The 17,728-nt window shown below is 35.1% G+C and overlaps 1 protein-coding gene across 3 annotated transcripts in view; it reads left to right on the forward strand.

The window, feature by feature from the left end:
- Nucleotides 1–4,963: 4,963 nt before the first annotated feature.
- Nucleotides 4,964–17,728, forward strand: part of GRIA4 (glutamate ionotropic receptor AMPA type subunit 4) — a gene marked incomplete at its 3' end in the record, with an annotated part of 508,329 nt that continues 495,564 nt past the window's right edge. For all 3 annotated transcript variants that reach the window (XM_079928097.1, XM_079928096.1, XM_079928098.1), the window contains exons 1-2: nt 4,964–5,396; nt 6,579–6,737. In XM_079928097.1, coding sequence (XP_079784223.1) covers nt 5,309–5,396; nt 6,579–6,737 — 247 coding nt within the window. In that variant the 5' untranslated portion in view covers nt 4,964–5,308. The remainder of the gene's footprint in view (nt 5,397–6,578; nt 6,738–17,728) is intronic.

Below are 17,728 nucleotides of genomic sequence, written 5' to 3' on the forward strand. Positions count from 1 at the left end.
CTATGTCTATGAGATTCAGACATGAAATGTTCATATGAACTGAATGAAACAGTTCATAACCATCCCTTGCTTTGCTTTCCAACCTTACTTCCAGCACTCCCCCTAATACAACATTAAGTCCAGTTTTACCAAACTTCTAGTAGCTTACAGAAAGGCATATGCCCACTGATGTAATGCACATAATTTTTTCTCTTTACCTAATCCATAAAACACACCCATAAAAATTCAGTTCAAATTCTCTTTGTGAGTTCTTCCTGGGTTCCCTCAAAATCAGAATTAGACTTCCTATTTTGCTCACGTGGTACCCTGTGCCTCCCTCTGTTGGAACCTTGATCACATTTTTGGCAACTCTTTATTAATAAGAACTGCCTATGATGTGCCAGAACTGTGCTGAAAATTTACATATGTTCTACCAGAATAGAAAGGTTAAGTAATGTATCCATGCTAACGTAACCAAGGCACTAGGGGTCTATAATCTGAACTCACTTATTTTACTGTAAAAACCTGAGGTCTTCGAAGACCATACTACTTTTCTAAATATTGTGGATTCTTCCAGTTTACTTTTTAATCTTCCAGACCCCTCTTTGCACCTTGAGCTCATTAACTCAGCAGGCTTTAATGAGGACAGCATGGTCTCTGAAATCAGACAGACCTGAGTTTTATCCCTAGCTCTTGGTTTTATCAGTTACTAAGAATATAAATTTATGTAAGAATTTTAACCTTTAGATGGGTTTCCTAATCAATTTAATGATATCTAAATTTTTCTGTAGATCAAATGATATATGAAAGGCCTTAGCAAAATAGTGAAGGTTCACAGATATTAGGAATCTTCCAGTAATAGCCAGAATTTTGTTTTGTTCACCACTATATCTCAAGCACTTAGACATGGTAGGTGCTCAAAATATAACTATCTGAGTGTGAATAATTTGATGAAAAGCCTATTTCCCAGCAAACTTGCCCTTTCTCCTAAATTTCTTTTCCCAATTGAAGATATCACCAACCTGCTGATTACCACAGCTTCTTTTTAGAACACTCAGGTTTCAAACTTGAGGTTACCTTTGATCCTAACTCTTAAATATATGGCACACCCATGATTCCCCACCAGGTGATGAGTGTGCCCTGTCAGTTTTATCTCAGCAATAACTTTCCTATTTCCCTTATCCTGTTGCTTTTCTATGGTTCTACTCCAGATCTTTGTCCCACCTCACATGATTTTCTGAAAGGCAGTCTATAAACTAGTCTCAGCTCCTGCCTTTCCTGGTCTACATCACCAAACCACCTCACTATCACCAATGTTCCCTTTCTCTGTATACACATACCAGATACCTCCTCACAGAATAAGGTTCAGTATCCCAAGCACTTCATTCAGTATGCTCCATTGACAGTCTAACCTAACTTTCTGTTCTTATCATCCTCTACGACCCCAAGTTTATACCCCAAAACAGCTCGGCAGCATGTGCTTTATATCATCAGGCCCTTGGACACCATTTTTCTACTTAGAGAGCTATACCTATCTATCAATATCTATCTCTTCTCACAGAAAATTCTCCACAAAGCCTTCCCTGCCACACCATGTGAATGTTTTGTGTATGAGGCTGTGGCATGTTCATCTGTGGATTGCCCACAGCATCGGGCCTTTCCCATAGCAGAACTGCCCAAATGCTGGCTGAATTTACTTCATAGGATCAGAGATTTGGGTAACTATAAGAAAGTTTAGAAACCTTCTAGTATGATACCTTCTTTTAATATATTAGTAAGTTGAATTTCAGAAAACTGTGAAAATATTTACTTAGAATAACACAAAAGCAATAAGATCAAACATATGTATCTTTGGTTTTCTCAGCTGGTAATAATCCTTCAATTTTTTTGCAGAGATATAGCAGGATCTTACCTCTGCCTTTACAAGTGCTCCAAAGAGAGTCTCAAGTAATTGTTTTCTATATGTAAATTCATACTTAGGATAATAAGAAGTGTATCATGAGTCATATTTATACATATGACTGGAGGATCAGAAACTCAAGATTAAAAGTGCAGGTGTTAGCTGTACCATTACTAGCTACATTTTTATTCTTCACTGTTTTGTCTTCAGTGTTGTTGATTATAATTTCTATTATATATGAATGCACAACGTCTGCCACAGCCTCCACTTGCCTTCCTTCCGAGTCAACTCTAAAACTTGTTCCATTTTGGTACATCTTAAAGACAAGCATGACATGAGGATATATCTATAAGTATATCCCTGTAGATATAGATATATAGAGAGATAAATAGAGATATCCTACAGAGAAAGATAATTTAGATGCATAAAGTAAAATGGAGGTTTTAATTAACTGGAAAAATAGAAATTAAAAAAAACCAGATTACTATTTTGGAAAACTATAGTTGTGTCATCTGTGGTCATATTAGTCAAGGTGTCATTATCGTGGTTAGATGAAAAATAAAATGACCGTACTACATGTAGAAATTTAGATGAACAAGATAAGAATTGGTTAACCTTGATTAATACTCTATATGAAAGTAATGCCATTCCATTTAAATAAAAATTAGATTCTGTTAAAAAATAAAAACATAAAACTTGTCCTGCACCTATAGTGATGGTGGCATTACATTATTTGAAACCTCAAATCTTTTGATTTTGAGAAGAACAAAAGTTAATTATTGCCTCTGTGCATTAGGGGGAGCTAGACTAGTTGCCCAACTAGGTTATGAATTTAATGATTTGGTGGGTTTTGAAATTTTAATTTCAGTTAAATTCAACTTGAATTTTATGTGGCTTATTTTATTATCTTCTTATAAGAGAAGCAGAATAATATTATTACAGCTTGGTTTTTACATTGACAGAAAAGACAAAAAGGAAAACATTTCAAATCCCACTTGACTTGTAAGACTAAAGCCTTATAAACTGAAATGACAAATGTATGATTTGTGGTATCCAATTACTCACAATTAAGATGTTTTTTGTCATAACAATCTGTTGTGAAATGTAACAGAAAAGTGGATAAATAACAGCAACAACAAAAAGATGTGACTTTAAAAGCAAAATTCAGAACTTAGAGAAGCACTCTGAAGAAAAGCACTCTGAAGATTTAACAGAGGATTAATTGAGGATTATTAAATGTCATCCTCAAATTCCAACTGTAGGCAATTAGTGATATCTAATGAAAGGAGACTTGAAGGAGTAAAGGCAGTACATATTTCAAGAAGTCTTTACCGGGTGGGCCACACTGATCAATTCTTTCTCCTCTTTTCCCAAATGTTACATCAGATAAGCATAGGCACTTACTATATTCTTTTGTAAAATGTAATGGAAGACAGTACTTTAGGTGTAGAAGACACTAATATGAAGGTATGATACCAGAAGATTTCTAAAATTTCTTACAGTTAACCTTTAAGGAGAATCCCTCCCTCTAATAATTCGTCAAAAACTTGGCTTTAGCTGATGTGATCCAGCCTTCCAGGCTCTAAAATAATATGATTCAACCAATGGCACCCAAAGAACTGTAAAGATTTAAAACACATTTCCTCTTACATTTTAATGGAATTAGGGGATTAGATATACTGTCTAGGTCAGAAGACCTCAAACCATAAAGAGGAAATCAGAAACCTTTCATTCACTGCTACTGCAGTCACTCTCTCTGGGTGTGGTACAGACTCCATCCAATACAGCCAAGTGAAATGAAGTCTTAAAGGTGACCCTTGGAGAGGCAATGACACCATAGCTCTAAAACTTTCTAGAATAATAAATTTCTTCTACCCATTTAAAACAACTTTTGACATCATCAAGGCAGTGCTTAAGTATTCTTGGAGTGACATGGAGTAGAGTGAGTATTCTGGAGCTCCAGCTAAGAAACTATGTGCATGTAAAATACCCCATTTTTCTATCAGGCACAAATACCAACTTGTGCCCACTGCTCCAAGCACTGCCCTTCCCATTCTTCTTCATCAGTCCCTGAACTATGTTCTTGCTACTCCTGAAGTGTGTCTAGCACAGAGGCAAAGTGTCTCTTGAAAAGGTGACTGGAGAGAAAGAACTCTTTAATTACCTTTCCTACTCCTAGTTCCAAGCCTTTCAAAGAACAAGTAGACACCCTATTCAGTTTTCACCTCTCAGTCTCTTCCCCACCCCGTTCATCACCCTATTTTGTTATTTAAATTAACTTTTTCTTCCTTCCTCTCTTTCCTAAAATGGTTTGACCTCTCTGTGTCTCTTCTCCAGCCTGAACTCCATCAATTCTTTCCTCCTTGGTTCCAGCTTCTTAAACCTGCCTGAGGCTGCCCTTTGCCCCCTTTTCTCATCCTCCTCTCTCTCTCTCTTGAGCCCCTTCATCTCGTCCATTCCCGTCTCAGGCTCTCCAGATTCCCGGGCTGTTTGCTGGTGAGAAATCTTTGCTGCAGCGAGGACCGGAGTCCCCCGCGCGCAGCCCAGTGGCAGAAGAGGGCGAGGCTGAGAGAAAGGCTGAGCTGAAGGAGAGGGAGGCAGCCGGTCCTCCCCGAGAGCCTGCAAGAATGCGGCAGGGGGCCGGGGGCATGGGGAAGTACTAACCCCCCGAGGCCCTGTTCGGGGCTTGAGGACCTGGCCCGCGGGTGAATTTCCTGCCAAGTGCAGCCGCGAAGCAGAGGCGCCCGGAAAGCAGAGAGGGACGCTGGGGGTGCCCATCCCCAGAGTAGGACCCACTGCGAACGCGGGAAGAAGAGAGGCGGGAGTCGTGAAAAGGAAAAACCTGTCTCCAGATTGGCTCTGGAGCGTCGAAGAGACTGAGGCGCTCGGGTGAGCACCCAAGGGATGAAGCCTGCCGAGTAGTGGGCGAGGGGCGTGCGGAGGGAGTGCTGCGCGCTCGCGGAGGGGGCGCGAGGCTCCGGGCTGGTGTAGGCTTTAGGTGGCTGTTGGCTGAAAGGAGCAGCAGAGCGCGTGCGGCGGCCGCGGCGCTAGTGTGTGTGTGTAGGTGAGAAAGCGAGGGCCGAGAGCTAGTGCGAGCTAGGCACAGAGAGAGCGCATGTCTCATCTCTGCGAGCAGCCAGTAGCCGCTCCACCACCATCTTTTGCATGTGTAACATTTGCAGCCGGACAGAAAACCTCTCCCAGGGCTATGGAGACTGCGGGAAAAATCTGGCAGCTCGGGATGGATTGCTAAAGGGAAATAGTCATAACCCCAAACCACCCAAACCTCTCTCCTCTGTTTTTTTTTTTTTTTTTTTTCTTTTTTGGTTGTTTTTAATTTTAGCGCCATAGTCCTCAATGTGTCTCTGAACAGCCTTTAGGAAGAGTGCGAGAGAAAGAGAGAGCGCGCCAGGGAGAGGAGAAAAGAAGATGAGGATTATTTGCAGACAGATAGTCTTGTTATTTTCTGGATTTTGGGGACTCGCCATGGGAGCCTTTCCGAGCAGCGTGCAAATAGGTAAGCTTTGCTCCGGTGGGGTATGCGTGTGGGTGGCTGTAGCAGATATCCGAAAGTGAATCAAATGAGTTACTGATAAGCAATTTAGGGGAACCTTCGGCGGCTCCTTTCCCCTCTGCTTCCCTCTTCCTTTCTCCCCTTTATAAAAAGACTGCCTCTTTGGTGCAGGTTCAGTTAGAACAGCACAGAGCTGCCCACCCGTCCATCCTCAGTCTATACTCCTGTTTCCACCTTTGGATCATGTCGCTTAAGTAGGATTGCAATAAGTTGGGGGAAAAAAACCTCCGTGGGGTTTGGTAGCATTTTATCTGATATTTCTTTTCATTTCTTTCTCTACAGCATGAAGGGATGTAGAGTTTGTTTAAACAAAACAAAACACCCCCCCCTTCTTCCCGTGCTGTACACAGCAGCTTTCTCTATTACAGAAAGACACTGTGCAAAAAAGCATTTACACCCACACCTCCTTGTCTTTGCTTGCTACCAGTTAACGGATTCCAAAGTTAGATCCCTTTCCCGGAACCTTTTCTTCTTTTGTTTTCCTCTTGAATCTTTTGCCCTTAATCCTCCCTCTCGACTCTATTTCCAGGGACCCTATCCGTCCTTCGCTTTTCTTGCTATTCTCTCCTGTCTTTTAATGGGACGCAGCAATTGAATTTCTTCCAGCTAAGCCCAGCCTCAGACTGCATCATTTCTCGTAGACAGTGCACAAAACGGTGCTAATTAGGCTGAGTCCAAGAGCTGCATAAAGACAAAGTTCATGTCTCCTTTCTGATTTCCCTCTAACCTGCACTTCACCACATCCCTTGATTTCTGTATTTTAATGCAAATTATCTTTTCTTCCCATCTGCATGCATCTTAGAAATGCCCTGGAGCTGGCTTCTGTAGCAGTGTGCTGAGAATCATGGGGAGTGCAAGAGAGAGAAAGGAAAGCACACTAAATGATCTGTCTCAGAGGTCACGGTGATCATGACAAATTGGGACAGGAAAAGGCTGAGCTGCCTTAAAGACTAAAATATTAAGCATACACCTTAGGGACAAAGGGCAGTCTCCCAAGATGTGGCAGGAATAGCTCCTTAATTGTATGTGTTGGTGAATGGCAGTGAATTTGACAGTTCTTGGGGTGGGTATAGTAACATTTACAAGAGGAGACACTGAATGTGCTTTTTCTGCTGTTTTTAATAGGTGGTCTCTTCATCCGAAACACAGATCAGGAATACACTGCTTTTCGATTAGCAATTTTTCTTCATAACACCAGCCCCAATGCGTCAGAAGCTCCCTTTAATTTGGTACCTCATGTGGACAACATTGAGACAGCCAACAGTTTCGCTGTAACAAATGCTTGTAAGTAAAACATAAGTTGTAGGTAAATGAGAAGAGAATTAAAATGGGGCAATAGAGTCCCCTTCCTCTATATTATTATTATTACTATTATTATTATTATATTTTTAAGAAAGACATTCAAGACCTCCACAGTTTGCTGGTTACAGAGCAAATCAGTTAAAAGTAAGATTTAGTCTCAGGGATATTTAGCTGGTCTTTCTTTCTCTTCCTTCCTTCCTCCCTCCCTCCCTCTTTCTTTTCCGCCTCCCTCACTCCCTTCTTCCATCTTTCTTTTTTCTTGAAATTAATTGAAGTTACTTTCTCCTTTAACATTTCAGTATTATTTCTACAACCTGAATATCAAGTTAGTGAAAATTGTACTCAATCTAGTTTTTGATTTCTGTTCCTTGGTTTTTATTTGCTTTTCACTTGAGTAAGCATATGTCTTGCTTTTAAAGAAGACACATGCTCTCTTACACTGGTAAAGGCAATGGAAGGTTTGCTAACAGTTAGAAAGAGGGGAGCGGTGGTGTGGAGGATATATATTTGAGTCGGTTGGCTGACGCTGCAGATGATCTGGTGATGTCACTTGAGACTGCCCTGCTCTTATATTCTGGGTTGTGAATGTCTCCTGCTATCAGGTAATGCATATATCCTGTGAATATAACGCCATGAATCCTTACCTTGGTGGCAAATCATGTTAGTCTCCAATCCACTGAATTTACAAACCAACCCAGCTGGATCTGTTATTTTATGCAATAAGATTGAGATTTGGTGATCTTACCTAACACTGTAATTAAACAGTTGTACAGAGCTCCCCTGCCAAAATACTGTATAACAAAGTAAAAATATAATCAACTGTGTATTAATTTAAAAATCACTAAAATATGATCAGTCAATAGAACATTTAGATTGCATTTTCACTCTTGAGGGAAACATGTTTCACATACCTCCTTATTTTTACATGCTAATTTACTACTGCTCAAAATTTACATGTTAAGATAACGGTTATAGATTATGTAAGACATATAGGAATAGTTTCTATATAAAATTTTGCACAGCAGTAATAAAATATTCAATCTGCTTTGTATGATATTTTTATTATATCAAGTTGAGTATATTTTAATTTTGAAAGTCCTCTTTCTGAGTACAAGTGTATACTGAACAAACTACTGAAATTGAAAACAAGGAGTTTTTGTGTTAGGAGGATATCTGTTTCATTAATTATTTTAATTCATATATATTTGCCATTAATTCATCTAACAAGTGACATGATTACGTTTCCTTTTTTTTGGCATCTAATTACTTTACTTTAGAACTTGATTTCATAAGGAGGTTAAAGATCTGACTTTTTTTTTAACTGCTACAATTGTATTAATTTTCAGGAATTCTCTAGCTCCTTTGGGTACTACTTAATTAAAAAAATCATTTGTTGTATTTAGTAATAAAGTCAATATTCATTATAATGATAATTATATGAGAGTTATTTTTAAGCAGAAATGAACATAAATTAGAGCTAAGTTTGTGGATAGTCATTTTTGAAAATGTCTTAAGTTATTAATTTTTGTTCCAAGTTTTGATAGAGATGTTAACATTTCAAACAGTTCTAGGTATAAAATATTCTTAGTGTGTGATTATTATCTGCTGATTTAAAAATTTTTCTTGTGTCTCTCTTGAGATTCTGTCAACAAAACCATTTCTAAGTTTACAGATAATTCATGATTCAGATATATTTGAAGGTACTTTGTCTACAGTAAATTGCTATATAAGTATTCATTTTTATTATTTAGTTAATGAAAGACTGTCTTAAAAGTGGAGCTATATTAGTTTTATATTTTCTAACTAAGTGCTTCAGTATTTTAAAGTTTATGTTATGGCTTCCAGCTATATAAACTATAAAGTGATAGTTCTTTCTTCTTCCATATCATATGTTAATCTCATTCAGGAAAATTTTAATTAGTATTATATTATTTATGTAATAAAAATATTGTATAAAATAAAGTGTACTGGTAAAGAACCTGTAAACATAAGAAATTGCTAAGAATCTGTACACAGAATGAAAAAGTTTAAAAAAAGATATAAAATATAGGTAATATGCTATTCTTTAACATGTTAGAATTGAGAAAATTAAAGCTAAGTAAACTAAGTCCGCTTATTTTGATTCCAAGTGTAAGGCAATGTTAGTGGTGTCATGTTTTTCATAATCACATATAACTGACTTTGCATACATGCTTAAAATATTTTTAAAAAACATAAATTGTAAATAAGGAAAAAACCCATTTTCTAGTGAAGAAAAGGAAAAAATTTTGACAAATGAGTATGCCAAATGTCCTTAAGGCAAATCTAAGCAGAATTTGGGAAAAATCAATGGTCAGAGAGTGTGGGTCAGGTGATTGGTGTTTGTTAAATGGACTGACCTAGAGCATGTAGACGCGTGATTTTCCAGTCTAATTAAAGGTGACACGTAAGCAATAAGTATGAGGCAAACTCATATATCAAGCTGTATGCCTTTGGGTACAAAAGGATAAAAATAGTGTTCTGTAGAATTAACATGGAACTTATTCCTCACAGTGATACAGGCTAGATTTAAAAATTTTTCATGTTGGATTAAATATACATATATTTTTTAAATATAAAAAAATATATGTGTCTGGCTAGGTTTATCTTAAATACGATTTTCCTGCAGTGTGACCTTGTAAAACTTCATAATCTAGTGTCTTTGTGAATAAGGGCCACTAAACAGGATATGTTTAGTTTACGGAATGTATACTTAAAGACAAAAAAGACAGATTAAAGAATAAAGAGTATTATTGGTCATCTATTGGACAGATGTAATTTAACGTTGGTTCTTCTGCCTCAAAATTAATTTAGCATTCTAAGAATACTTCAGACAATCTAAACATTCTGTGTATAGAGTTTACATACTGCATAAGTATAAATCCAATTAACTCAAATTTTTCACGTTTGGTATAAATCCCAAGTTGCTGAGAGAGGGTGGGGATAATTTTGGCTTATAGTTTCATTTTATTTTTTTTACAATATTTGTGTAAGATTAAATTAAAATATTGTTCTCATTTTAAACTATTCACATGGTTGAAAAATCACACTTTGCTAAGTATAAAACTGAAATTATAAGAAATACAGATAATATAGAATTATGACATATTTCAATAACAAAGTATAGGTGTAATAAATAGCCCAAGTAGTCAAATTTCAAAATGTAATTAAAGGTATACATTTCTTTGTTGTAATCTATTCAAAGTATGGTGTATGGCAAAATAAATTTATTTAAAAAATAAATTCAATACGGACTGTCCTTTAATAAATTAATTTAATAAAATATTAAATATTCAATATGGAATGTCCTCTAATAAAATACTATACAGTTGACCCAAAATAGCTATCCTTGCAAACAAACATGCTAGTTAAATTGAATATGTTCTTTACAAAACATTTGAGACAACCTGAAAAAGCAGGCTATGTTCTTATATTTTTCTAATAATTAATAAAGATATTTTGGTTTGGAGGATGATGTATCTTAAATTTTGCCAAAGAAGTAATAACCAAAATACTAAAATAATCTATCCCAAGCTTTCTAAAAGATAAAAAGATGAGACATTGCAATTATTAATTTAGTCCAGTTACGTTAGCTATCCTGTAAAAGAATCAGTCTTTAATAAGTAAGGCAGTCCCTTTACAATATAATCCACAGATGTTCAGTTTCTCAAATGATTCTTTTAATTTCATATGGGTAGTAGGAAAAACATAGTGAAATAGATCAAGTACTCATGTATTGTCCCTTAGGTGAAATAATAAGAGAATTTTGTGGAATATTCCCAACTTTTTAAACTTGGATAGGAAAGACCAACTGGTTAATATTTTTGTTTTATTTTTTACAAATAATGTGTTTATCTTACTCTCCTTTTCTGTCTAAAATCTGTCTATTCAGTAGTTTACAACATGATGGATAGGAAAGTTGTAAGTCAAAAATAGAATGCATATTATACCCTAGTAATGATGAGAAAGTTGTTCTTTTTAAGTTAAATATTAGTTCTATTTGTGATGGGTTTAGTTATCAACTCTAAATACCCAGTTGTGTGCCACTTGTAAAAGTAGGTTGGTATGTAAAATATACTTGTTTAGTTAATCTAAATACATTGAAAATGTGACATTATATCCGGTAGACTCTGCAGGCAGAGCTTATATAATAGGGACTTAATTCAAACTTGTTTAAGGGTACTAAATAATACAAACTTTTGGCTTTAATTCAACAATGTTTAAGTTTTGTACATTTTCCTTCTCAAGGACATGTAGTCCTAAAAAGACATTCTAAGAGTTTATATTGGACTGATATAATAATCTTAAAAATGCTAAAAATAAGTTCTGATGGTTTGACCTGCAAAGTTGTTCACAGAAATACATTAAATACTATTTGACTTTTGATTATTTTTAGGAAAATGAGTGACTGTCATTAGATTTCCTTATTTTGAATTGATAGCAAGATTCTATGTTGATTTGAAATAATTCTTTAGTTTTATAATATTCTTTCCCTCTTTTTCTTAATTTTCCCCATGAGATTGATGACAAAGATGAGTCACATTTCTATGGCTTGTCCCTTTCTTAAATGATGCACAATTTGCATTGATGTATTTCAGAATTGTCACAGTACTAAGCTTTCTTAAAGCCATTTGAAAAACTCTCTAAACTGTTTTTTTTCTTGTGGATTCTCCCAAGGGTTTTTTATTTCTCAAAGAGGAAAAAAATTTTACTTTCTGACATTGGGAAATATGTATATGTCTTATTTACAGAATTTTACTATAGTTCAGGAATTTAAAATGAAGAATAAATACCATACACCTTACATTTTACTACAACACATAGTTTTTAAACTGCTTTTATGTACATGATTTTATTTGACCTCAAGCTAGTCTTTGAGTGAGACTGTCTGAGAAGATAGTCATTATTTTTTAGTTATTATTTTTTAGTTAAGCCAGCTTTGACTCAAAGAAGTTACTTGACTTGCCAAAGACCATGTAGCTAATAAGTTGCAGAGCCTGAGTTTGAACTCATGTCTTCTAATTACTATCCTAGTACTTTAACCAGGAGACCGTAGGATGTGAAAACTACATCTGTATTGAGATTACTTGAACCAAGAAAGAAAAGAATTGTCATTTTTTTTCTAATTTAATTGTAACATTTTGAAGAAAATAGGGCAAGACATTTCTGGCAACTTATTCATTAATCAGATGGCAGTGAGTGATATAACAAAGACTGAAGCCATATTGTGTAGTGAATTTGTCCATTCATTCAGTAGATTAGATAATAAACATATCCATTTATTCATGAAACATACTTATCAAGGGTAACTGTATTTAAGACACTATACTAGAAATGAGCATACAGAAACTTATAAGAGTAGTTGTTGCCCTCAAGAAGCTAATAGTCTAGGGGGAAAGATGTACAAGCCAGTTATCACAGTACAGTAAGACAAAGTATTATGACAGAGAAACAGTGCTATGACAGACATTAACACAGGAAGGACCATCAAACTTGGCATGGTATCCTAGGGGAAATGTTATCTGATCTGGGTGTTAAGACTCTAGTTGAGTTATTTGAAAAATAGAGAGGAAGGAAGGCACGCCTGGCCAAAGGAGCAGAACATGACAAGGCACCAAGGTGTGGCAGGGCCAGGTGTGATTGAGCCACTGGATATGGTTTAGTCTGGCTGTAGAGTATTGATTGTACTGGGAAGGAGAGGTGTGCTAAGGGGCAGGGCTTTGTAGATCCACACAGGATCTTGTAGCTCTTGTAAGGAGACTCTTCTGAATAAAAAGGGGGACCCATAAATGATTTAAAAACAACAGTGACATGATGAGATTTATGTTTTACAAAGAACAGGATGATTTCAAGAAAGAGAATATATTAGAAGGGGGCAAAATGGGAAGAAAAAAACAGTTGAGTCTTGAAGTAATGCAATTTAGGATGATTAAGTGCTTGAATAAAAGTAGAAGCACTAAGGAGAGAGAAAAGTACATAGATCTAAGAATACAGAACTGTTGACAGAACTTAGTGATAGATTGGATGTCTGTGTGGGAGAATGGAAAGGAAGTATGGTAAGAATTAAAGATGATTTCTTCAATTTTTGGTCTGGAAAAATGATTAGATAGCAGTACCATCAACTAGGAAGGGACACACAGGAGCAGATTTGAATGGGGAAGATGAGTATGGTGTGGATGTACTGATTTTGAGGAGTTTAAGAGACATCCAAATGCAGTAGAGAGTTGGACATGTGTATCTGGGGCTCTTGGGCTCTGTTTGAACTAAAGAGAGACATTTGATAATGGCTGAAACCATGGATGTGGGCAAAATCATACAGAGAGAGCAAAAACATTGAACAGAATGTTGAGGACATAAATCCAGGAAATACAGTACTTGAGGGACAGAGAGAGAAAAAGAGACTGAAGGAAATGGGTCAGTGAGTTCAGATGAAAATGAGGCAAGAGTAATTTCACGGGAGCCAAGAAATGGGAAGAATTTCAAGTAAATAGTCATCAACCTTGTCACTGGCTGCAGAATTTTAATAATGAGTTGCATGGATAATTGATCTTTAACAAGTCTTTCCTTCTTTATTCTTTAGTGTTCTTTTGTATTTTGACCAGAAAAAACACAACCTTTATTAATCCCACATAAATTCTATTAATATATACTCTTTCATGTATGTTGGCCTAGAATAGTCTTATGTTTTATTTAGAGGTAGGGAGAGTCTTTTCTGGACTTTTGAGCCAGATAAGCTTCAATTTACAACCTGATAGTGGGTAAGTTACTTAACACTTTTGAGCCACAGTTTCTTCATTCATTAACATACAAAACACATGAATTTTATGAATATTAGAAAAGTGTTTGTAAAATATTTAGCCTATAACTCAATTAAATTTAGTCGTATTACATTCTTTGTCATATAGAACATTTATTTCAAAACCAATGCTAAAACTTCGAGTTTATTTATATTTTCTGTTTATATTTTGAAAAAGCAATTTATGTTTTGAATAAATATATTTTGTTGATATTTCATAGGAATGTTTTTGACCTCTAACTGAATTGTTAATTTTAGTTTATATACACAAATCTAAATGCATATTTTTAAAAATTATTTCTAAGTCCTATGAGAGGGTAACTTTGTCTGGGATCTATGGACCATTTGGAGAGAGAACTGGTTCATGGATGGATTAAAGAGATTGATGAATTCTCGTAATTGCATGCAAAATTATGTGTTCATGAGCACGGTGTGTGTGTGCGTTTACAGAGAGACAGTCTAAACTTTTGAACAGCTTCTCAATGAATTCCAGTTACAAGAAAAAGAAAAAAAAAAGCCCACAGCCCTAAAGGAGCTACACATATATTAGATAAATGCACAGTACTTCATTCTCTACCTTCTTCATTTCAAAAAAAAAAAAAAAAAGAAGAAAGCCAGTTGGATTTTATCTTTGAAACTAACCTGGAATTTTCCCATAAACTCCATCTCCAGTAGCTTCTTCCTTGTCATAGAAAATAATCAGTGTGTCCTAGCTGGAAAAATGCTTGACTTGGTCCCCTGCCTCTTAAACTGTCATCATATTATTTTTATTCCTTCTCTTACTATCAAAAGTTCTACATATTCCACATCAGCTCCTTCTATTTTTATCACGATTTACCTTCTCCCTTAACCATCACCACTCCTGCAACAGTGTTCTTGAAGGTCATCAGTGACTTACAGAATAGTAAATCCCATTTTTCCTTAGTCATTGTCTTTTAATATTGTAGTTTGCAGGATTTGACATAGCTGATAACTCCCTGTTCTTTGAAACTCATTTCTCCTCGACAATAATAGCTACTGATTATGTGCCAAGTCTCTGTGTTAGTTACCTCAATTCTTACACAACTCTAGAAGCAGGCATCATTATTATTTTAATTATTTATGTGGAGAAACTGAAGATCTGTTGTTAAGAAAATTTGCCTAATGACAAGTATCCAGGGCATCAGATCTTGAAGTCAGTTTTGCCTGCCATTCACACTATAGTATCTTGGTTAGTACAGTATTCACAAGATAGCCATCACTCTGTGACAGTAGCTAGATAACTCCTAATTTAAATAGAAAGATGTTTTCTTCAAAGTTAGTTCTTTAACAATTTTCATTTACTCCAGTGAATATGTCCATTTTACACTGGACATCGAGTTTTCTATGTGATTTGTAATGCAGCACAGAAATTTGAGTATTCTAAATGACAATGCTCTCATTACTTTATATTTCCAAATTCATGTTATAAATACCACCAGGTGTAAAAATTAATAAGTGGGTCTTTATATGTTACACAAACAGTGTTGGATACTTCATTAGTTGGCCAACCTACATAAGTTTTATAGGAATGTTATTTGATTTCAGAATAACTACATCTATTCGAATCGAAACATATTTTCCCCAGTGCTTTAAAGATTTGCTTAGCTGTCAGGGATTTCATTTCAGTTTTCCTTTACACGTTTTTGGATTCCAATAAACATAGTGAGGATTGTCTTAAAGATCATCACCCTAAGTCAAATTTTCTGCAGTCTTCATAGCATCATCACTTGTCTCCAACTTAATAAAACTACTAGAGTCATAAATAAAAAGTTCAACATTATCTCAAAAATAAAGGGTAAAAAAATTGAGATGTAGTATTTTCCTTGAATAAGCCATTGTATTTCTCCAGTTACAGCAAAAATTACACCATAAGCTGTAATCATTGTTTGCTTACTTTTGTTGCTTATCTGCTTTTTCTAAAATAGGCAGTTTCTCATCAGTAACTTTAAATATATTATACCCTGTGATCTTTCCATTTTTCATATTTTATCTTTTTAAACTGACACAAAAATTTCAAATAATTTAGAAGTCTTAAATAGGCAAAATATTTTTGCAGTCTCACCACATAGAGATAATCACAGTAAATAGGGTTTATAGATCTTTCCAGACTTCTTTTCTTATCTGTATAGACCTAGGTAGAGAGATAAAGAGTATTATAAACATAAGGTACTAATTATATCTATTGAATAAATGAAACTTTTTAATAAAAATGATATTAATTTATACCTATATTTTATTATTTTATTTCATTTATCATAAAATGTTTTCTGTCAGTTATATACTATACTTATATAGAGCTATCTTATTTTCTTTTACTGCTACATAATGTCATTGTGCAAAGTTACTATGATAAATGTACACTCTGGATCAACATTTAGGTTGTTTCCACATTTTTTATATTACAAACAGAATAGCAGTAAAACTACTTGAGTACCTGTGTGAATATTCCTGTAGGATTAATTCCTGGAAATGAAATTACTATATCAAATAATGTGGATTATTGCTTTTAGTACATATTGTCAGTGTCTTCTCCTCAAAAACAAAGTATTATTTAAATTTACAGCCACCTAAATGTGAGAATAATTGTTTTTCTATGACCTGCTAACACTAGTCATTATCAGTCTCTTGAATCTTCACTTGTCCTGATGGATAAAAATGACATCTAATTGCTACTTTAATTTGCATGTTTTTGATTAATAGTGTGGCTGAGAATATTTTCCTATATTTATAAGACCATGTATATCTTTCTGTGTGAACTGTTGTTCTTTTACTTTGCCAGTGTTTTCTATTTGAGGGAGTGTTTTACATGCTAAGAAATGAACCCTTTGTCATGTATGTTGCAAATTATTTTTCTACTGTGCCTTTGGCTTCCACCTTCATTTATGATGCCTTTTACTGTACAGACATTTTAAATTTTTATGTACGCAAATCTGTGAGTCATTTTCTTTATGGCTTCTAGGTTTCATGCTTTGCTTATAAAGGTATTCCTGTCCTTAAAACTATATAATATTATTCCACATTTTTCTAGTATACTTTATGGTTTAAAATTTTATATTTATAATGGTAACTCTTTTGGAATTTATTTTCTTATGTGTGTTAGGAATTGATCTTTATTTTTTTCTGCTCTAATTATTTGAATAAGCTATTCTTTTACAACTTCTTTGAACTGATATATTTGTGCAGATCTCCGTTATCATGACTGAATTTGAGCTTGAGCAGAAGTTCTGCATATTACCTCTTCTCAAGTTCTCCTATTTGCTTTTCTTCATCTACCTTTCCTGACAGTCCCTAGTGGTCATATTTCTAGTTTTGATATTTTTCTCATCTGCTTTCTTGCTCCATCTATTACTTTCCTAGGTTTTTTCCTGTTGTCATTTAACATCTGACCAGGTCCTCTTGCTCCTATCTCCAAAGTACATTACAAGTATTTCCACCTTTCTCCATTTCTATCCCACAGTTCTAGTCCAAGTTAATGGTACTTTTCTAATAATTTCATAGTTAATCTGCTTCTACCTTACCTCTCCCATCCACTTTACATACAGGAGCCAGTGGTTCCCTTCAGAATTGAAAGAAGAGACATTTTTCATTACTTAAAACCCTCCAATGGCTTTTCAGTCTCTTAGAGTAAAATTGCAACTCTTTAACAGGCTCTGATTATAAGCATGATCTGACTCCTGCCCATCTTTTTGCCTTGTTCTCCATGCTGAAGTTTTCTCATTCTTCTTTTTGTTTCCTGAACATCCTTTAACCCTTTCATTCTCTTTTCTATACCTTTGTACTTTCCATTACCTTTTTTTGGAGAGGGGCTGTTCCTCCAATCCAGTTATTGCTTGACTAGCTTTTTCTGAATCTTCAGGACTCAGGTCAAAGTCATCACCTAAAAGAAACCTTCCTTGCCAGCCTCTCTAGAGTAAGCTTTCCCACTCCCAAACTCCAATTACTTTATATTGCATTACCAACCATATGATAATCTTTGCATTTATTACAATCTGTAATTATTATTTTCATTTGTTTACATATTTATCATCTATAATTCCCCACTAGGAAATAAACTCCCAGAACCAAGGCCTTTATCTGCCTTGTTAAACAATATATCCTCATAGCCTTGCACAATACCTGGTACAAAGCAAGGATCAGT

The sequence above is a fragment of the Stenella coeruleoalba genome, assembly GCF_951394435.1.
Source record: "Stenella coeruleoalba genome assembly, chromosome: 8".
Classification (NCBI taxonomy): Eukaryota; Metazoa; Chordata; class Mammalia; order Artiodactyla; family Delphinidae; genus Stenella; species Stenella coeruleoalba.